General features: G+C 37.6%; 1 protein-coding gene and 1 long non-coding RNA gene across 4 annotated transcripts in view; one reads left to right on the forward strand and one right to left on the reverse strand.

Moving 5' to 3' along the window:
• DPH6 (diphthamine biosynthesis 6) overlaps positions 1-16,061 on the reverse strand; it is a 221,784-nt gene extending 205,723 nt beyond the window's left edge. For all 3 annotated transcript variants that reach the window (XM_032418078.1, XM_032418079.1, XM_032418080.1), the window contains exons 1-2: positions 15,981-16,061; positions 12,407-12,501 (exon numbers count right to left, since the gene is read on the reverse strand). In XM_032418078.1, coding sequence (XP_032273969.1) covers positions 12,407-12,501; positions 15,981-16,003 — 118 coding nt within the window. In that variant the 5' untranslated portion in view covers positions 16,004-16,061. The remainder of the gene's footprint in view (positions 1-12,406; positions 12,502-15,980) is intronic.
• A 47-nt stretch (positions 16,062-16,108) lies between these two features.
• The window catches only part of LOC116640818, a 32,038-nt gene continuing 25,247 nt past the window's right edge, over positions 16,109-22,899 (forward strand). Inside the window, exons 1-2 of the long non-coding RNA XR_004301075.1 lie at positions 16,109-16,364; positions 22,575-22,672. This is a non-coding gene — a long non-coding RNA (uncharacterized LOC116640818). The remainder of the gene's footprint in view (positions 16,365-22,574; positions 22,673-22,899) is intronic.

Here is a 22,899-nt window from a genome sequence, read left to right on the forward strand (position 1 = left end):
TTCAGGCTGAATAGCCCCCTCCACAACAAGGGATAAAAGGGCCACATCAAGGTGGGTGGCAGAAGCAGAGACTCGATCTCACCCCAAACCCTGGTAGTGACCTACAATAGGGAGGGATCTCACAATACTGAAGCCTCTCTCTGAGGAGTGAGGGGTTTATGCCATCTGACACCCCAACCCTGTAGGACCTGCACTGGAAAGACAAGGCCCCCCCAAACATCTGGCTTTGAAAACCAATGGGGCATACACCCAGGAGGACTGGGGGACTGCAGGGATTTGAGATACTCCTTTTGAGGAGCTTGTGCAATGACTCACTCCTCGCAGGACCCAGCACAAAGTCAGCAGTTTGAGAAATGACTGGATTATACATGAAGATTCATTTGCTAATGTAAAAGTGTCTGCTGAAGGAGCAGGGACAAGTGGGGACTTTCTTTGGAGATGGAGAGCATCATTTTCCCACTCTCCATCTCTCTCTACCTTGCTAGTACTGGTGGCAAGTGCAGGTGTCTGGCCCCCAACACTTTTCTCCTACATGGGTAAAGTTATGGGCATGCCCCACCCTCAGTGCTCTTTCCTGGCCTTGGTAAATCCATGGGTGAGCCCCAGCTCCAGTGCTCTTTTCCTGCATTGCCAAAGCTGTGGGCATGTCCTACCCCAGTGCTCCTCCCACATCTTGCTAAAGCCATGAGTGTGCTCTGCACCCAGCACTCTTCCCCTGCATCACTAAAACCCTCAGCACTCTCCTGTAGCCTCACTAAAGCTGGCCATCAAGCACAGTCCACACGAGGGATACCCCTTGATCACCCAACCTGGTAGCAGAGGGGCTTCTGTTGCTGGGCCCCACAGGACTATAAAAATCAGAAAGACAGTTCTGCACAGGTTACCAAACCCACAGCACTGCACAGACAGCAATCAAGTCTGCCTGTGAAAAAGGCCCATCTACTTGTCCTGGAGTTTCAACCTGTGGAACAGGCTTCATGTTAGTCACATATCTAGAGATTACAGAGGTGCTCTCAGGGACCAAAGGCAGGGAGATACCTTCTTTGAGCCTTCCTCTGGCCTTGTCACAGCTCACTGGTACCTCCCAGAAAGAAGTGTATACACTTGTCTGAAGCCCTGCTTTTTGTAACTGTTGACCAGGGGACACCTCCAGATCTCCTGGTCTGGCAGCAGAGTTTACACTTGTAGTCCCACAGAAATGTATCTATTTGCATTCTTTAAAAGCTGCTGCCTGAGAATCTGTTTCCAATCAGCCTGAAAGGAGGTCTTGACTGAGATCACTCTGTTTGGAACACTGACAGGTCTTGGCACACCTTCAACAATGGGGACCTATCAAGAATAAATCAGTCTACTTAAACAATCACAAAAGTTCATGAGACAACCAAGAGCTAGGGCAAAGCTGAACAACAAGGTTCATCTCCTACAGAAGGCCAGCTTTAGTGAGGCTGCAGGAGAGTGCCGAGGGTTTTAGTGATGCAAGGGAAGAGTGCTGGGTGCAGAGCACACTCATGGCTTTAGCAAGATGTGGGAGGAACACTGGGGTAGGACATGCCCACAGCTTTGGCAATGCAGGAAAAGAGCACTGGAGCTGGGGCTCACCCGTGGATTTACCAAGGCCAGGAAAGAGCACTGAGGGTGGGGCATGCCCATAACTTTACCCATTCCTTACCAATTCCTTAAAGATTGGAAGAGGTAGCTGTTTCATCTAATACACAGGAACAAACACAGAGAGTAAAGCAAAATGAGAAAATAGAGGAATATGTTCCAAATTAAAGAACAAGAAAAAACATCAGAAAAACATCCTAATGAAGTGGAATTAAATAATTCACGTGATTAAGAGTTCAAAGCAGTATGCATAAAGATGTTCACTGAACTCAAGAGAAGAATGGATGAGCACAGTGAAACTTCAACAATGAGGCAGAAAATATAAGAAGGTACCAAACAGAAGTCACAGAGCTGAAGAATACAATAACTGAATTGAAAAATACATTACAGGGGTTTAATAGCAGACCAGACAAAGTAGAAAAAGAGATCAGTGAGCTTCAAGACAAAACAATGTAACTCACCCAAAAAGAGCAGTAAAAAAAAAAACAAAATTAAGTGAAGATAGTGACTTACGAGACAACATTAAGGGTAGTAACATTCACATTACTGAGGTCCCAGAAGGAGAAGGGAGAAAGAAGCAGAAAGCTTACTGAAGAAATAATGGCTGAAAACTTCCCTAACCTGAGGAAACAGACATCCAAGTCCAGAAAGCAAAGAGAGTTCCAAATAAGATGAACCCCAAAAAATCCAAGATACATTATAATTAAAATATCAAAAGGTAAAGATAGAGAATATTAAAAGCAGCAAGAAAAAAAGCTACTAGTTACATACAAGGGAACCCCCGCCCCCCCCATAAGACTATCAGCTGATTTTTCAGCAGAAACTTTGCAGGCCAGAAGAGGGTTTATAATCTACTCAAAGTGCTGAAAGGGAAAAAAAACAAAACAAAACTTCCAACCAAGAATAATCTACCTAGCAAAATTATCATTCAGAATTGAAGGAGAGAGAACGAGTTTTCCAGACAAGAAAGACTAAAGGAGTTTACCACTACTAAACTGGCCTTATAGGAAATTTTAAAGGGACTTCTTCAGGGTATAAAGAAAGGGCACTATCTAATAACTAGAACACATATGCAAGTAAAAATCTAATGGGTTAAGGCAAATAAATAGTAAAGGTAGTAAATTAACCACTTATAAAATCAGCTTAAAGGCTAAAGAACAAAAGTAGAAAAATTAACTATAATTGCAATAGTCAGTTAAGGAATATACAAAATTAAAAGATGTACAATATAATATTAAAAACATAAAATGTGGGGGAGGGATTGTAGCTTTTAGAATGCATTCAAATTAAAGTTTCTATCAACTTAAAACAGACTGCTATATATAGACTGTTATGTATATATGAAACTCAACCAAAAACAACCAAAAACCAAAAACCAAAAACCTATAGTAGATACACAAAAAATAATAAGAAAGGAATCTAAACATAAAGCTAAAAAAAGGCATTAAACCAAAAGGGAAGACAGCAAGAAAAGAAGAAATTAACAGAGAGAAACTACAAAAAGACAGGAAACTTAACAAAATGACAATATGTTATATACCTATCAATAATTACTTTAAATATAAATGGACCACATTTTCCAATCAAAAGACACAGTGTGACTGAATGGATTTATTAAAAAAAAAAAAAGCAAATCACAAGACTCATCTCTTTGCCTAAAAGAGACTAACTTTATTTTTTTTAAAGATATTATTTATTTGACAAAGAGAGACACAGTGAGAGAGGGAACACAAGCAGGAGGAGTGGGAGAGGGAGAAGCAGGCTTCCCACGGAGCAGGGAGCCCGATGCAGGGCTCGATCCCAGGACCCTGGAATCATGACCTAAGCCAAAGGCAGATGCTTAATGACTGAGCCACCCAGGCGCCCCAAGAGACTAACTTTAGATCTAAGGACACACACACAATGAAAATCAAGGGATGGAAAAGATATTCCATGCAAATGGAAACAAAAAGAAAAGTGGTATTGCTATACTTGTATCTGACAAAATAGACTTTAAAACAAAGACAGTAACAAAAGACAAAGAGCATCATACAATGAGAAAAGGGTCAATCCAAAAAGATGATATAAAATTTGTAAGTATTTGTGTGCCAACAGAGAAGCACCTAATCATATAAATATTACCAGATCAAATATTGCCAGATCAAAAGGAGAAATTAACAGCAATACAATAATAGTAGAGAACTTTAATACCCCTACTTATATCAATAAAAAATCATCCAGTGAGAAAAATCAACAAGGAAACATCAGCCTTAAATGACACATAAGACCAGATGGACTTGATATTTTATACAGAACATCCCATCCAAAAGCAGCAGAATACACACATTCTTCTCAAGTGCACACAGAACATTCTCCAGGATAGATCTCATATTAGGCCACAAAAAAATACAATAAATTTAAGAAGTCTGAAATAATATCAAGCATATTCTCTGACCACAACAGTATGAAAACTAGAAATCAATTACAAGAAGAAAACTGGAAAAATCACAAGTATGTGGAGATTAAACAACATGCTACTGAACTAAAGGGTCAATAAAGTAATCAAAGGGGAAGTCAAAAAATACCTTGAGACAAATGAAAATGGAAATGCAACAATCCGACTTCTATGGGATGCAGCAAAGGCAATTAGAGGGTAGTTCATAGCAATACGGGCCTACCTCAAGAAACAAGACAAATCTCAAATAGACCATCTAACTTAACATCTAAAGAACTAGAAAAAGAATAAACAAAGCCCAAAGTTAGAAGTAAGGGAACAACACAGAGTAGAGCAGAAATAAATGAAATAGAGATTAAAAAGACAAAAGAGAAGATCAATAAAATTAAGAACTGGTTCTTAGAAAATATAAAATTGACAAAACTTTAGCTAGAGTCAGCAAGAAAATAAGAGGACTTCAAATAAATAAAATCAGAAATGAAAGAGGACATTTACAACTGATACCACATAAATACAAAGGACCATTGGTGTTCTAAGAACAATTATATGCCAACAAATTGGGCAATGTAGAAGAAATGGATGCTTTTAGAAACATACAGTCTTCCAACACTAAATCATGAAGAAATTGAAAATCTGAAGAGACTGATAACTAGTAAGGAGATTGAATCAGGAATCAAAAAACCTCCCAACAAACGAAAGTCCAGGACCAAATGGTTTCACTGGTGAATTCTACCAAACATTCAAAAAAGATTTTATACCTATCCTTCTCAAACTCCTCCAAAAAAACTTAAGAACAGCTTCAAACTCATTTTACAAGGCCAGCTTTTCCCTGATAACAAACCAGAGTAGAATACCACAAAACAAGAAAATAACAGGCCAAATATCCCTAATGAACACAGATGCAAAAATCCTCAACAAAATATTAGCCAAATGAATTCAACAATGCATTAACAGGAACATACACCATGATCAAGTGGGATTTACTCCAGGGTAGTAAGACAGTTCAACATCTGCAAATCAATTAACATGAGGCACCACATTAACAAATGAAGGCTAAAAATCATATGATCACCTCAATAGACGCAGAAAAAGCATTTAACAAAATTTGGCATCCATTTATAATAAAAATTCTCAGCAAAATGGATATAGAGGGAATATACCTCAACATAATAAAGGCTATGTATGACAAGACTACAGCTAACATCAAACTCAATAGTGAGAAGTTGAAAGCTTTTCCTCTAAGACTGGAATAAGACAATGACACCCATTCTCATCACTTTTTTAAAAAAGATTTTATTTATTTGAGAGAGAGAGAGAGAGAGAGAGAGAGAGAGAGAGAGCATGAGCAGATAGAGGGGCAGAGACAGAGAATCTCAAGCAGACTGCACTGAGCACAGGGCCTAACATGGGGCTCGATCCCACAACCCATGAGATCATGACTTGAGCCGAAACCAAGAGTTGGATACTTAACCAACTGAGCCACCCCGGCACCCCGCCACTCTCATCGCTTTTATTCAACATAGTACTGGAAGCCCTGGTCACAGCAATTAAGCAAGAAAAAACAGTCCACATTAGGAAGAAGTAAAACTGTCACTATTTGCAGATGACATGATACTATATATAGAAAACCCTACAGACTCCATAAAAAAACTATTAGAACTAATGAATGAATTCAGAAAAGTTGCAGGATACAAAATCACTATATAGAAGTCTGTCACATTTTTGTACACTAATGATAAACCGCCAAAAAGAGAAATTAAGAAAACAATTCCATTTACAATTGCATCAAAAAGAATAAAATACCTAGGAATAAATCTAACCAAGGAGGTAAAAGTCCTGCAAACTGAAAACTATAAAGATACTGGTGAAGGAAACTGAAGAGGACACAAATAAATGGAAAGATATTCCATGCTCATGGGTTGGAAGAATTAACATTGTTAAGATGTCCATACTAAACCAAAGCAATCTATAGATTCAATGCATTACCTATCAAAATTCCCATGACATATTTCACAGAACCACACCAAATAATTTTAAAACTTATATGGAACTACAAAAGACCCTGAATGGCCAAACCAATCTTGACAAAGAAGAATAAACAAGGAGGTGTCAAACTCCTTGACTTCAAACTGTACTACAAAGCTATAATAATCAAAACAATATGGTATTGGCATAAAAACAGACACATAGAGCAGTGGAAAAGAATAGTGAGTCCACAAATAAACCCATACATATATGGCCAATTACTTTACTACAAAGGAGCCAAGAATATACATTGGGGAAAGGATAGTCTCTTCAATAATGGTGTTGAGAAAGCTGGACAGTCACTTTCAAAAGAATAAAACTACATATACCATATACAAAATGAATTCAAAATAGATTAAAGACTTGAACAAATTAGAACTCAAAATAGATGAAAGACTTGAAACCATAATAATTCTAGAAGAAAAGATAGATGGTAAGTTCTTTGACATTGGTCTTGGCATTGAATTTTTGGATTTGACTCCAAAAGCAAAAATAAGCAAATGGGACTACACCTATCTAAAAAGCTTCTACATAGCAAAAGAAACTATCTACAAAACGAAAAAGGAACCTACTGAATAGAAGAAAAGATTTGCAAATCATACATCCAATAAGGGGTTAATAGCCAAAATATATAAAGAACTTATACAACTTGAGAGCAAAAACAAAAACAAAAAACCAAACAATCCAAATAAAAATGGTCAGAGGATCTAAACAGATATTTTTCCAAAGAAGACATAGAGGTGACCAACAGGCACATGAAAAAATGTTAAACATCACGAATTATCAGAGAATCAAATCAAAACCACAACAACCACTTCACACTGGCCAGAATGGCAATTATTAATAAGATAAAAAAAATGACAAGAGTTGGAGAGGATGTGGAAAAAAGGGAATCCTCCTACACTACTAGTGGAAATGTAAATTGATACAGCTAATATGGAAAACAGTACGGAGGTTACTAAAAAAATTAAAACTAGCACTACCATATGATCCAGCAATTCCACCTCTGGGTATTCATCCAAAGAAAACAAAAATGCTAATTCAAAAAGATATATGCAACTCCATGTTCACTGCAGCATTATTTACAATAGCCAGGATATGGAAACAGTAGTGTCCATCAATGGACAAATGGATATAGAAGATGTGGCAATATATACTGCCACATATAAGGGCATCATGCCAAGTGGAATAAGTCAGACAGAGAAAGACAAATATCAAATGATCTCACTTACATATGGAATTTAAAAAGCAAAACAAATGAACAAACAAAAACCAAAACCAAAACCAAAACCACACAGATAAAGAGAACAGATTTGTGGTTATCAGAGGAAAAGGGAATTGAAGGCGGATGGGCAAAATAGGTGAAGGTGGTAATTCGTATTGTGATAGATGGTAAGCAGATGTATTGTGGTGATTATTTTGTAGGTTAAACAAATATTGAATTATTATGTTGTGCACCTGAAACTAATACGTTATATACCAATTTTATCTCAATAAAAAAATAACAATAAATCACCATGTCTCAGGTGGACCCATAAGTTTTGTAATATATTTTAAATAAAATTGTTTATCTAAAAAAAGAAAAAAAGGGGCGCCTGGGTGGATCAGTCATTAAGTGTCTGCCTTCGGCTCAGGTCATGATCCCAGGGTTCTGGGATCGAGCCCCGCATCAGGTTCCCTGCTCTGCGGGAAGCCTGTTCTCCCTCTCCTGCTCCCTCTGCTTGTGTTCCCTCTCTCATTGTGTCTCTCTCTGTCAAATAAATAAATAAAATCTTAAAAAAAAAAATTAAATAAAAAGTAAAAAAAAAAGAAATTCAATACTGTTAGAGCAGTTAAAAATGAGTACAAACATAACTTAAGCTAAGTAGTAACACAATCACTGGTTGTCACAAGATTTCACAAATACTGATACAGGTAAAATATTCAAAATAGATGAGTTACATCAGACTTTTTGATGATACAAATAAACTTACAAATGTGTTGGAACACTTTTTGATCTTATACATTTACTTTTTAGAAAAAAGAATCATGAATGTACAAGATATTATTTGCAGATATTCATCATAGCATTATTTATAATACACTAGAAATTATAGTGTATTCTTATAATAAAATACTATACAACTATTAATATAATTTTGAAGAAAAGCATTTTCTTTTTTTTAAATTTATTATTGAGGTATAATTGACATACAATGTTATATTAGTTTCAGGTGTGCAACATACTGATTTGACAATTCTATGCATTGCTCAGTGCTTACACAATAAATATAGTCACCATCTGCCACCAGGCAACATTATTACAATACTATTGACTATATTCCCTATGCGTGCTTTACAACCACATTTTCTAAATGTAAGTCTGTACCTCTTAACCTACTTCATCTATTCATCCATCCCCCCAACCACTTCCCCAACAACCACTAGCTGTTTTCTGTATTTAAGAGTCTGGTTTTTTGTGTTTGTTCATTTCTTTAGTTTAGATTCCACATATAAATGAAATCATATAATATTTGTGTATCCCTGTCTGACTTATTTCACTTAGCATAATGCCCTCTAGGCCCATCGATGTTGCAAATGAAAAAGGAGCATTTTCTAAAGCATGTTCTATAGAACAGGAATCCCATGAGATATTAATAGGTACTAGATGCAAAAAGGACTCCATGGTCAAATAAGTTTATTAAAAATGGGGATAACCATTTTAAGTAGGTGTCTTTGCTGAATTCTTTCTAGATTAATGTGCTTTAAGGTGCTCCAATAAGGGACAGAGTATGAACCATCTCTGAAACTTATGTATCCTTAGAAGACTTACATTTCATCAGGTATTTGTGTTTCAAAGAAGATACCTAGGAAATGCTGTGATGGGATAATATTTAATGACATGGAAGATGTTCACAATATGTTAGTAAGTAAAAAAAATTAAAAAAAAAAAGCTTACAAAACAATTTGTTTGACCTGTGTGTATGCATATATGCCAAGAATATCCAGTGAATGAGTATGAAGGATAATCTATAAAAAGGGATGAAAATTGTTATTTTAAGGGCCCCTTCTGTAATCAAAACCATCACCATATGCCATCACATTTTGGCTTACAGGTCTGAACCCAATCCACACATCAGACTGGCTTCCATGTACTTGCATTATTATTACATAACTATCTATTCCTGGTCTCAGTAGGAGGTAAAGATATAGCCAAAGTCACCTAAAAACCTTTCAGCTTATCCTCATCTCAGACTTACACTGGCTCTTTAAATGTATTAATTTTAAAGAATATTGATACAACTGAATTTATATATTTAAAGAACTCTGAGCTTCTCAGCAAAAAACCTCCTGATGTTAGCATAATAATTAAAACATTTTACTGACTGGGATGCCTGGGTGGCTCAGTGGGTTGAGCATCTGAGTCTTGTTTTTAGCTCCTGTCAGTCTCAGTCTTGAGCCCCCTGTCGGGCTCGGTGCTCAGTGGGGAGTCCGCTTGGGATTCTCTCTCTCCCTCTCCCAATCCCCCCCCCCCGCCCCCACTGCTCACGTGCTTGTGCTCTCACTCTTTCTCTCTCTAGGATAAATAAATCAATCTTAAAACAACAACAACAACAACAACAACAACAACAACATTATACTGACTTCAAAAACCTAGAAAACAATTTTCCTTTAAGGCTCCATTTAGTCCTAACCACAACCTAACTTGTATTAATGGAATCTACATTGCAACAATGGTTTGAGATCAAATAAAATCAAAAGGCTCTACTCTTGCCTGAAGCACCTCAATTAACATGCCACAAAAGTTCCTACTACAAATTTAAAGAGACGGTTTTGTGAATTTTATGACAAGTTCACATTATCCCCATTGATGGGAATAAATTCCTTTCTAGACTACCCACTGAAAACCCAGTGCCATGAATTCACTCTAACCAGTTTTGTACTGGAGTCCTCTCTACCAGTCATTCCTCATTAAGGTTCCTTTTACAACATGCTTGGGGGGGGTGGGGAAGGAAGTCAATCAATGAAACATTCAATAATCACCAACTTCCTGCTGACTTTAAATCAAGATTAGCTAAACCTTTCCCATCTACTAACCCACAGCCATCTATTCTCTTCCACTACAATTACTATAATTTCAGCTGATTTTCCAGCTTTTACTTCATAATATTTTAATTCCATTTACTATTGAATTTTTTCTAACAGTATTCTAAGTAAATGTCTCCATACATTCTGAGGTATAATTTAGAGATACACTTTATCATCTTACCCATCCTGCCAGTGAACCATGAGCACATGGAAGATTATACATTAATGATTCAGTACAAAGTAACTATAATAATTCAAGTAGAAAAGCTTAAGACAAGATCAAAACTCCAGGGAGGGAAATTATATCATTGTATGTATTATATATTATATAAACTTCTGCCTTTTAAATACCAAGACCTCCCAGACAGAAAGCTTAAAAAACCCACTTGGCTGATTAGCCACAAGCAATAAGGGAATTTTTTTCCTTTGATAACAGAACATAAGCCTACAACAAAATTCTGCTTCTTCTTTTATAATATAGAAGTTACAGTATAGTTCCCACTCACCCTTAGTCAAAGAGTTTTCTCTTTATTATTTAAAGTCAGAAAAAGGAGGTCATTTTCCAAACACCTTATTTCTAAAATGCTATTATTATTCATCACTGAAAACCTAGTGCAAAATCCTAGAGTATGTGTTAACCTCTATAAGACCCGTTTTCTATTTCTTCCTATAAAATATTTCTAACCTCTATCTTCCCACTTCACTTCCAACATTACTTGGGTCTTAACTGTGAAGGAAAGAAAATTCAAATATCTGACTGAAATAACTGCTTGCTCTTCCAGGCCTAATTCTGGTTAGGTCATTATTCATCTGCCCACCAGTAACTGAGTGAATGCCTACTAGAGGCACAGAGCTGTCCCAAGTGCTGAGGTGCAATTAAAGAAACACAGAAGATATGACCTTCCTCTCAAGAATCTTATAAGCAATCTATTTGGGGATAAAAATCAAAGACAAAATAAATAGACAACAACTGTAAAATGATATAAAAACAAAAATTCAACAGACTGGCAGCCTTGAGGAAGGAAGGAAGAAAGAAAGAAAAAAGGGACATATTTAGCGCTAGCTTCAGATTCAACTAAATTTACTGGATGCTTACTTCATGCCAGGAACTCTAATTAGTGTTTTCACATATACTACTCATTTAATTCATCCTAACAATAGAGCAAAAGCATGGTCTTGAAAAAAGCTGAGTAAAGGGGATGATAAAAAGATCCTACTAGAAGAGTCATGTGGAGAAGCAGTTTAAATAAAGTCAGACAAGTGTTAATCTCTCCCTATTATACTTTAACAGTTAATATCTATAGTTATATGGGTGTAAAAGAAGAGTATAAAAGGCAAATTGGTGAATATTTTTCTTTTTAAAAAAATTCTTATTGGGAAAAAAGTACACCCAGGTGTGGTGATAGGTGTTAACTATACTTATTATGGTAATCATTTCACAATATATACAAATACCAAATCATTATGTTGTACAGCTAAAACTCATATAACGCTATGTGTCAATCAGATCTCAAAAAAATAAAGAAATTGTTGAAGGTTGAATCCTAACATCCAGAGTTCAAAATGTGATCTTATTGGGAACTAGGGTCATTGCATATGTAATTAGTTAAAATGGGATCATTAGGGTGGACTCTTAATCCAATATGACTCATGTCCTTATCCATAGAGGAAACTTGGACACAGAGAAGGACACAGGGAAAAATTTCTGATGAGGGAAATTTCACTGGGAAGAAAAGTGAAAAACACAGCTAAAATGAGATCTGTGAATTATCTGTGGATGTCCTTGTTATCACAGGCAAATAAAAAGTGGAAATGTGTTGCTTTATGCCTCTCTCAAGCCTTACATGTTTAGCTTACATCTAAGATGGATCATTTATCAATGTATGTCTTATTTCCCAAGTTCCTAGAGGTTGTGTCTTATCTACCTGTATGTTGGTTACAACACTTGGAAATGTGGAACAGCAGTACACTCTGAAGTAAGGAGATTCAAGGGTTCAAGTCTCAGCTCTGCAAGTTTATTCTAGCTATTTACCTTGGACAAATTTATAAAACTAGGAGTCTCAGTATCCTTGTCTAATAAAACTCTCTAGGAGTTCTTATGAAGAATAAAGGATATGCAATTAAAAACATTTAGCATAGAACCTACCATCTAATTAGGTGCTAAATATATATTAGTTCCATTTTTGTCTTTGCATTCTGCACACAATAGAACACAATTATGAAGTTGAGAGTTCCAGTCATTTAGAGAACTTCCAAATAAAGGTATACACTTACCTTGGTTTTCAGCTGGTCTCAGATTTGCTAAAGCAACAATCTGATGCCCAGCAGCAATGCACTGCATCATATTGTAACAGCTATCCTTCCCACCACTAAAAAAGAAATAAAAAGATAAATATCAGGTTACTGACCATTATTAAACATACAATCATTAGATATCAAAATATATTTATTCAACTTTTCCAAATACTTGAGGGACTGCTATACAATTAAAATACAAAAAAACCACATGTAATTTCCATAGCATAAGCAAATTGAGCAAATGAATCTGAATGCCTGAGGTTGCTACTCATAAAAAGCTTATGAAATTATGTGCCATTTTAACAAAGAGCATTCTAAACAAAATATGGTAACTCTTCGGTTTATAATAGTGCCTTTCCCTTATATACAAAGTGCTTTGAAAATTAAAAAAATGATTTCATTTTTATATTATATATATTCCTTAGATGAAATTCTCTATGGAAAAGTAGAAAAAAATCTATTCTGTTCTACTACTGTAAGAAATCTACTATAAGAAATCTAACAATTGGCCACCATCACCAACTAAAGGCTCAAATTAAAGATTTGAGATCCAATCTAATGACAAAGTTTGATGTACTTGGTGGGTTCATATTCTGTAGAGACAGAAAACAAAATGCTGAAGTTAAATATCAGTACAATCAGTACGTTAGCCATCACTGTATATATGATGGCAGGATAAGGCTTGAGCCTTAGAGCTAATAAACAGATTGAAAGGAACTTCTAAATTCTAGGACCAAATCCCCTGAGGGCAGGGGCAAATCACTTAGTCAAGACAAGTAGTTTCATCTATAACAAGGTTGAATGGCAACCTTTATTTTGGTTTAAAATCTATTGTTTCTCACTATACATATTTCTTCCTTCATTATCATTGCCTCTCTTTTTTCCCCTCCTTTTCCATTCTTTCTAATCTTTGCCTAAAATCTGCAAGTGTACCTCCAGGCAATAGTCAGATATACTTACAGCCCAAGAAACTTTTAAAAAGAGACTGCTTTTCCTAGAAGCTGGCCCTTTTGCTTTGTATTTTAGTTCCCAACATCTATCTGCCTCTACTACATCCAATCAGTAACTACCATTCCAGAACTTCTCATGGGGAGATCTCAAGAAGCATAATGAAATTATACATCATGCTCCCTTTCCTCAGACTCTGATTGATAGTCCCCTATTACATCTTCCACAACTTCCCCTATTGAACTTCACTGCTCTATTTTCTCAGGACAAAAAGATCTAAGTCTTTAGAATATTTAGAATATTAAAGATTAACAGGTATACAACCACAATTCTAATTCTTCAGAATCTTAAAGATTAAAGGGTATACATCCACAATCAGAACTTAGCTTTATAATTCATTTGAAAATATGCTAAAATTTCAAACATGGTTTTAAAATAGTATTTCCCAGGGGCGCCTGGGTGACTCAGTTGGTTAAGTGTCTGCCTCTGGCTCAGGTCATGATCCCAGGGTCTTGGAATCAAGCCCTGCATCCGGCTCCCTGCTCAGCAGGGAGTCTGCTTCTCCCTCTGCCTGCCACTCCCCTTGCTCGTGCTTTCTCTCTCTCTCTCTCAAATAAATAAATAAAATCTAAAAAAACCAAAATAACCCACAGTATTTCCCAAACTGTGTTTTATGGAATACTAGTGTCCAACAAAGACTGTAAGAACAAAAGGTTTGGGAAATGCTGAGTAACTTACTCACCTCTCAGAACATTACGAAGTATATAAGCATATGTTAGGTGAGAAGTCCTATAAAAGATTAGAATTTTAGTTCCGAACTCTGGTATACTAAGCAAAGTTACTCAATGTACTTGGGTACACGCTTCATTATAAAACTAGAGAATGGTTTAGCTAATTCTCAGTATGTCATTCAACTGTGAAACTGAATAATTCAGTCTTTTGTGTATAAGGAGAATAATGTTCTTTATGTTCTAAAGATATGTGAGAATCTTGGTTACACTTATTCCTTAGAGCACACAAACATATTCCATCTCTCATTTTAGTACACATACACACACACACACAAGATATATTACAAATAGATTCACTGTATTTAAGTTTAAATTCATATATATTCAAATGTATATTCATATAAATGTATGCATTCATATTCATATATATAAATTATGTTATATATTCATACTTATAGCATTCATTCTCCTAACATTTATACAGATCTTACAATTTAGCAAGAATTTTCCAACACTGCCATTTTTAAGTAATTTGCTTTTTTATCATAAGAGTAATATATGCACATTACTGAATATTTACTGTAATGGAGTACAGCAGTCTTCTATCCTTCCTTCCAAGATCTGAATCTTCAGTTGGTGTATCTTACTTCAATGGTTTAACTTCTGGCAAATTGCATATGATGTGAATTACTCATTTCCTGGACTACTTTTTATTCTTGTCTATTTGATCAAATGAAGACCACAGTGGTCAGAGATTAATCACTTACTTTACAGAAGAAAATTTGCTGACTAACAATAATTATTTTGAGGTTACAGAGTCCTAAAAATGGCATCGAAGTAAAATAAATTGGAATATTCCAGTCACTACAGAAGAGATTAGAATGTTACATCAAGAGTTCTTAATAGGTCACTATTGTTAGCCAGTATCAATTAACTAGGACATTGAACAAAAAAGTTTATGAAATCTTCAATGGGCTTACAAAACAAAACATGGTTGTGGTGCATCTCGTATATTCTATACAGGTCCAAATCTCATCAAATTTTCAAGTACTGCAGTCTAAATTCCCTTTGAAATGGTACTACGTTTACTTTTGCTTCAGTTCACAGACTGCATATGGAAACATTTAAACTGGCCTGTCACGTTATCTTAGGACTTACTTCAGACACCTAAATATGATGAGCGACTATAGATTTCAAACTTCTTTTGGAATAGACTATGTTACCATAGGTCAATCTAAAAGCAACTGGATTTAGGATAAAACTGATTAAAATTCCATTTTAATCCCGAGGGAAGAGACCCTTTTCCTGTACTTGAGCCCCAAGGTAAAACACCTTTGTCATAAGCTGGTGAGGGAGAGGTGGCCTCCTTAAGTGGGAGGGGCCTGGAGCTATTAACAGCCTCGGGGGATAAAGGCGGACCCGAAGGACCGAGCAGAAAGACTGAAGGAACTACAGAAGAGGACTAAGTGAAGCCGTGGCTCTCAAACGTCACTGTCCATCACACTTTTTAAGAATGCGACCCTGGGCCGTGTCAGAATAATGAAACCAGTGCTCTGGCAGGAGAAACCAGACATGGGTGGGTTTTAAAGTTCCGCCGGTGAATCCAAGTTTAAGGGCCAGAAAATCAGAGGCGGGGACAGGGAAACAGGAGCAGCGCCGAGTCCAGCGCCGCGGGACACGGAGGGCAATGGCCTGAAAACTCCGCCTCTTCCTGTGGCCGGGAGGAGCCGCTGGACCCCCCGACACGCGGTTCCCGCACAAACACTCTCTTTACCGCGCAGCCGAAAGCGGTAGCTGCAGCTCCCACCAGTCAGCAGGAAAGGATGAGAGGTTGGCAGGGGAGGAGGAAGGCCGCTCCCGCGCCGCGTTACCTGATCAGAGCAGCGACCCTCATGCTGGGCGCAGTGCGCGTGCGTGCGGCGGGCGACGGCGGGAGCCGGGAAGTTGCGGCCGTAGCCGCCGCCGCCGCCGCCGCCGCCGCCGCCTGCCGTGACGCGCCCCGGGGCCTCGCGCGGGTGTTCGCCTCGCCGCCTGTCATTGGCCCGGAACGGCGACCCTTGCGACTGCCTGCCGGACGCCTGGCCGGGGAGGATGCGCTACATCGGCGCCTTGTCCCTGTGACAGGGACCTCCTGGCCCGGAAAAGAATGATGTTTAGGCACGTCCTGACCACCTAAGTGAGGGCACTGAAGCTGCTCGGGGAAGGGCAGGGTCGGCGTCGCCGAGCCCAAGTGCGGTGGCTGTGGATTTGTTTCGGTAGGAGAATATTCAAAGTCATTTATGCCGCAAATTGAAACACTTTGAACGTGCAGAGGGAGAGGAAGTTTGCCTTTACTTCCTTAGCCACCTGCAAAAAAAACTAACTGCACCCTTTAGTGTTTTTTTTACCTTATATCTCCTTTGTATTATAAATCTAAGTCTGGAACTAGCCCCCTGACCTCGAAGCTCCCTGGGGTTTGGCCCTTTGCGTAGTACAGAAGCTGAGAAGCCGGCGAAAGAGAGGAAAGAAAGAAGAAAATCTAGCTTCCAAATTCATTCACTAAGTATTTATTGAATGCCTCTCATGTACCAGGCACTGATTTAGGCTCTTTGGGATACATCCATGAGTAAAACGAGGATCACTATCCTGGAGTTTATATAGGGTGGATAGAGCAGACAATATACAGGTTAAAAAAATTATATAGTATGTTAAAAAGTGATAAGTGCTATGAAAAAAAAATAGAGATTGAGAGGATTCAGGAAGTAGGGAGGATTCAGAGTAGGTGGAAGGGCAAGTTGCAGAATTAAAGGGCAAGATAGGACTTACTGGGAAGGTGAGAGTTGAGGCAACTTAAAAGAGGACAGTTAGCTGTGTATAACTAGGGGTGTGCTCCAGGCAGGAGGAAAAGCTAGAGCTTTTAAGAATACATCTATTAGGAGGCTAATGCAGCAATGAGGAGAGAAATGATGGATCCTGGAACCAGGATGGTACTAGTAAATTTGGTGAGAAGTAGGAGGAGTCCAGGTCTATTTTCAAGGTAGAGTCAATTGAAATGGATGGATTAGATATGGGATGTGAAAGAAAGAAAACCATGAAGGATGATACCTAAGTCATGAATTAAATAATATATGTAAGAAATTTAGAATTATGCCCAGTATATAACAGTCATTCAATTTAATTATACTATAATGTTCTTATTAACTCCAGTACTGTTCGTATGAGTGACTACAGCAGTGACAGTCAGCAGTGACTTCAGCATCTAAAATGATGCATTTTTAAAATTATGCATTTGTGGATATTTACCAAATGAGTCAAGTATTTAAAGAGTTTGTAGTCTAGTTGCGGACATAAGACAAATCTATTAAACAGATATTCACAATACAAAAGGGCATATTTTGGAAGTAACAAGTTATGTAATGCATATGGCAAGAACCCCATGAGTTGAACCCAAGAGGGTAAATGCTGGAATGAGGGCAGGATTTCAAAGATGGGCAGAAATGAGCAGGAGGAACAATTGGACCTTACAAAAAAAGGTAACAAGACAGGAGGCGTTCAGAGCATGTTACCGCAAAATATGCTGCTTTGACATACTGATTATTTTACATTAAAGGCACTTGAGAAACAGTAGATGAAGGAAGGGCACTCTGACCCTTTTTATTCCTGAAAGGAGGGAGTAAAACTCCCCTACAGAAGGTCCCCTCCCTGTACCAGGGATAAAGAAGATATTTTTATTGCCAGAGAAAGGGAATTGAGGAATAGAGGTGATAATGACTTAAACATTCATTCCTAAGGGGTTGTAGACTTTAGTTATCATACCCTTCTTAGTCTGGGGTTATTGGGTGTATCCATTCACAGGTACCATTGGGCAAGGGAATACCAGGAGGCACCCAAGTAGATCACCTGGGCTCCATAAGTATTCTTCCTTGTCTCTACTATGTGAAAGCAGCCCCATCTCTTCTCGCTAATAAGGGTCAATTATCCTTGGTTGCTGGCCCCTGGGTGCAAAGGGTTAAAAGTGTCCTACCACTAAATATCTTATATTTCAATAGATCCCCACTGTTGTGCCCCCTGGTAAGAAAGAAAACCTTGAAGACTAGGACTTCTAACTCTGCTCAGCCCAGTTGTGGGAGGTAAAGCACAATGTTCCCCCCTGGGTCATTGGGAGTGATTGTAAATGAGATCATTCTTGCTTTCACCCTTTGGGTCCCTGATCCATATATTTTTCCTATTGGAAACATAGTTCTATACAGAGATCTCTGATTTAGTGCCTGTACTATATCCTGAAGGATGGTGCACCATCATTGTTGAGTATTGTCTTTGAGCTGCTGACTTAGCTGTTAACTTCAGTAGGCTCTTCCAGTACTCTGTGAGGACAATTTCATGTAAATAGTACAGTATATGATACAACAATTAGATCTCATGGATACGGGCCCACTCCTGTACTTCATTCTCTGTGAAATGGGTATATTTATCAATGCTGTGCTAGATGGGATTCTGTGCTTGTAGAGTTAGCACTGCTAGCAGAGGCATTGCAGACCAGAAAGGCCAGTTAGTATCGCTTCTGTGTTCAATCATGGTCTGGGAGCAGCCCGGGGAGGCATTGTATGCTATGAACTACACAGTGGATCCAAAAGTATGGCAGTTGAAAGGTGTCAGTCATCTGTGCTTCCCACAGCAGGTGTTTTTGAAAGGATATCTGAGTGGGTCACCTCCATGGCTGCCACACTGATACAAAATGACTTTTACAGCATCACATGATGAGGAACAGGAATGTTTACACTACTTGTTTCACATTGTGTCCTGTTGGAGTAAGAAATGTAGAATGAAGAGTTCATTCAAACTTAGAATAGTATTTGAAGGAGAGTCAATCTGAATTTGTAAAAGTCTAAATAATAAACAACAGTATTTTTTTATTTTTTTATTTTATTATGTTATGTTAATCACCATACATTACATCATTAGTTTTTGATGTAGTGTTCCATGATTCATTGTTTGCGTATAACACCCAGTGCTCCATTCAGTACGTGCCCTCTTTAATACCCATCACCGGGCTAACCCATACCCCCACCCACCTCCTCTCTAGAACCCTCAGTTTGTTTCTCAGAGTCCATAGTCTCTCATGGTTCGTCTCCCCCTCCGATTTCCCCCCTTTCATTTTTTCCTTCCTACTATCTTCTTTTTTTTAACATAAAATGTATTATTTCTTTCAGAGGTACAGGTCTGTGATTCAATAGTCTTACACAATCCACAGCACTCACCATAGCACATACCCTCCCCAGTGTCCATCACCCAGCCACCCCATCCCTCCCACCCCCCACCACTCCAGCAACCCTCAGTTTGTTTCCTGAGATTAAGAATTCCTCATATCAGTGAGATCATATGATACATGTATTTCTCTGATTGACTTATTTCGCTCAGCATGATACCCTGCAGTTCTAGCCACGTCGTTGCAAATGGCAAGATTTCATTCCTTTTGATGGCTGCATAATATTCCATTGTATATATATACCACATCTTCTTTATCCATTCATCTGTCGATGGACATCTTGGCTCTTTCCATAGTTTGGCTATTATGGACATTGCTGCTATAAACATTGGGGTGCACGTACCCCTTCGGATCACTACATTTGTATCTTTCGGGTAAATACCCAGTAGTGCAATTGCTGGGTCGTAGGGTAGCTCTATTTTCAACTTTTTGAGGAACCTCCATACTGTTTTCCAGAGTGGCTGCACCAGCTTGCATTCCCACCAACAGTGTAGGAGGGTTCCCCTTTCTCTGCATCCCCGCCAACACCTGTCGTTTCCTGACTTGTTAATTTTAGTCATTCTGACTAAACAACAGTATTTTAAAGAAATGCTTTACTTTACATCAAAACAAATATATTCATCCTGAACATAGCAAACTAATATTGAATCCTGATAAGTGTTTTTAAGAGGACTCATAAGTTAATAGGGAAAACTTATTTTTAATTAGTAATATCCATTTGCCTTTAAGTAATTTGCTCAAATTTCAAAGAAAAGTTGGCTTAGCAAGACCTCTATATGCATAGTGTTCTAAATGGGTAGTGTAAAAGTTACTGCAGCCCAGTCAATGTCAACAAGTTAATAGATTTTATATCAGTATAAAGTCATTTCTTTTATAGTATACTGAAATGACTTGCCCAAGATTCACATTTTAAAGGCATTGTGAGCTCACCTCCTGCAGTCTCAAGCTCTTACATATGAATGACTATGGATTAATTTGTAGAGCCAACGAAATAGGTGAATAGAAAATCAAACTCAAAATGATTTCAATCCCTTGACAGTTTACTTAAGAGAAACTCTCCATAGCCAAACACTGTTGCTAGTAATAAAAAGTTGCAAGCTGTCACTGAATTCTGCTTCCTTGGCAGCACATCACAGTGATGTACTGATTGATAAAGACTCAGATAATCAAATAGAAAATTCTATAGGTAGTTATCTCAGAGACATTGAGAGGATTTATGTCTTAAGCCAGTACATCTCCCTGAAGTCATGCCATATATAGGAAGCCATTGGAAGATTGCTTGGTAAGAATTTTAGAAAAAAAGGAATTAAGTAATTATTTGCAGCATAAATTTAAGGGCATCGTTATATGACTATCTGATCCATCTATATTAATAATGGCAACTTATAAGGGCCAGGCACTCTCTTAAGTGCTTTATGTATAGTGACTCATTTAAATATCACAGCAAACTGATCAAGTAGGATACATCGTTATTCCCTTTTACAGATGAGGAAACTGAGTAGAAAGCTGTTTAATAACCTGCCTATCTTAGTTTGGGCTGCTTTAAAAAAAATACCATAACCCAGTGGCTTAAACAACAGACGTTTATTTCTTACGGTTCTGGAGGCTGGGAAGTCCAATATCAGAATACCAGCATGGTCAAGTTCTGGTGAGAGCTCTCTTCCTGGTTTGCAGACTGCTACATCCTTACAGGGTGGAGAGAGTCTCTTCTTATAAGTACTAATCCCATTCATGAGGGTCCAGTGTCATGACCTAATTACCTCCTAAAGGCCCCTATCTAAATACCATCACATTGAGGTTTAGGTCTTCAACATCAGTCCATAGCACTGCCCAAAGTCCAACAGATAGTAGATGGCAGAACCAGAATTCCAACCCAGGCAGTCTAGCTCTAAAGTCTGTGCTCTTAACCTCTATACTATACCTGCCATTGAAATGGTCAGCTGGTTTTTTGGCTAAAATATGCTATTTCCAAGATATGTTTGGAAGGACAATGCCATCATTCACCTCCTGAATCTCCTTTTTCTATGCTTCCAAGCTGACCAACCCTTTTTCTGAAAGATACAACTTGTTGTGTTACATGAATTAATATATTATATGAAGTCGTTGTTAAATTTTGCAGGCCTGAGAGTCATTCTGTCTCTTTTACGTATCTTTTTTCTTCATGATGGGTGACATCACATTTAGAAGCTATAGGAGCCAGGCAGGTAGCATAAATGAGTAAAGTGGCTGCCCTGTGCAAATATGGACGCAATGTTACCAGACCTTCTGATGTTCCAAGAGATAACAGAATCTTCATTTTAGTTAACTCCTTTTTTTTTTAAGATTTTATTTATTTATTTGAGAGAGAGAGAGAGAGAACGTGCCCGCAGTAGTGGGGGAGGGGCAGAGAGAGAAGCAGTCTCCCCGTTGAGCGCAGAGCCCATAATGGGGCTTGTCCCAGGACCCTGAGATCATGACCTGAGCCAAAGTCAGACACTTAACTGACAGAGCCACCCAGGCACCCCAGTTAACTCCTTTTTTTTTTTTTAAATGTTGGAAACTAATCTTTAAAATTGTAATCACTTTGCACACTAAATAAAACACCTGCTTATTATTAATTTTGTAATTTAGCTTTAGAGAGCAATCTTTACTCCTTTATTCAACTAGCATTTATTGATGGCCTATTATGTTTATTTATCAAAATTTTAAATTCCTAATCCTTTCTTACAGAAATATGTTGTCTCATATATGTGTAAAAATGTACAAGAATGTCCACTGCAGCATTGTTTGCAAAATGGAAATCTCATCAGGACAGGGACTTTGTATTATTCATTTCTAGAACAGTCCTGGAATTATAGTAGGAACTAAATATATTTAACTTAAACTTCATCAACAGAACAGTTAAAGAAAAGTGAAAAATTCTTTAAGACATATTTTCAGCATAAAAAGCAAGTTGCAGATGTTTCCATTTGTATTGAAGGAATATTAAACATATATATGCATAAATATGTAAGTAGATGTTAAAGGCTCTACAAAGTTATATGCTAAACTGTTACAATGATACTTCTGAAGAGAAAAATGGGAGATGTGACTTCTACTTTTTCACTTCATATACATCTGTATTGTTTGACTTAGATGAATATATGTGCATTACTTGTATATTTAAAAAGACTAAATATTTAGCCCCATTAATAAATAAATGAAATAAAATAACCATGTAATTTCATTTCTTAACTTTCAGGTTAGCAAAGATTTCAAAAAAAAGAAAAACTGGTGAAGATAGATACCAATGTTGGCAAGAATAAGGGGAAAGGAACAGTCTCATGCTCAGTTGCAGAAGTAAGTACAACTGTTCCAGAGGGCAATGTGGGACTACACAGTAAATCTTTAATATGCATACACTCTAAGCATTCCCATCTCTAGGAATTTATCTTAAGGAGATAATTGGACAATAATACAGAGATGTATACTAGAATGTTCCTTGTGATGTTGTTTATAGTATTAAAAAATAGAGGGGCGCCTAGGTCACTCAGTCGGTTGAACATCTGCCTCTTGGTTTCAGCTTA

Source organism: Phoca vitulina, unplaced genomic scaffold (assembly GCF_004348235.1).
Source record: "Phoca vitulina isolate PV1807 unplaced genomic scaffold, GSC_HSeal_1.0 scaffold20, whole genome shotgun sequence".
In the NCBI taxonomy this organism is placed as follows: Eukaryota; Metazoa; Chordata; class Mammalia; order Carnivora; family Phocidae; genus Phoca; species Phoca vitulina.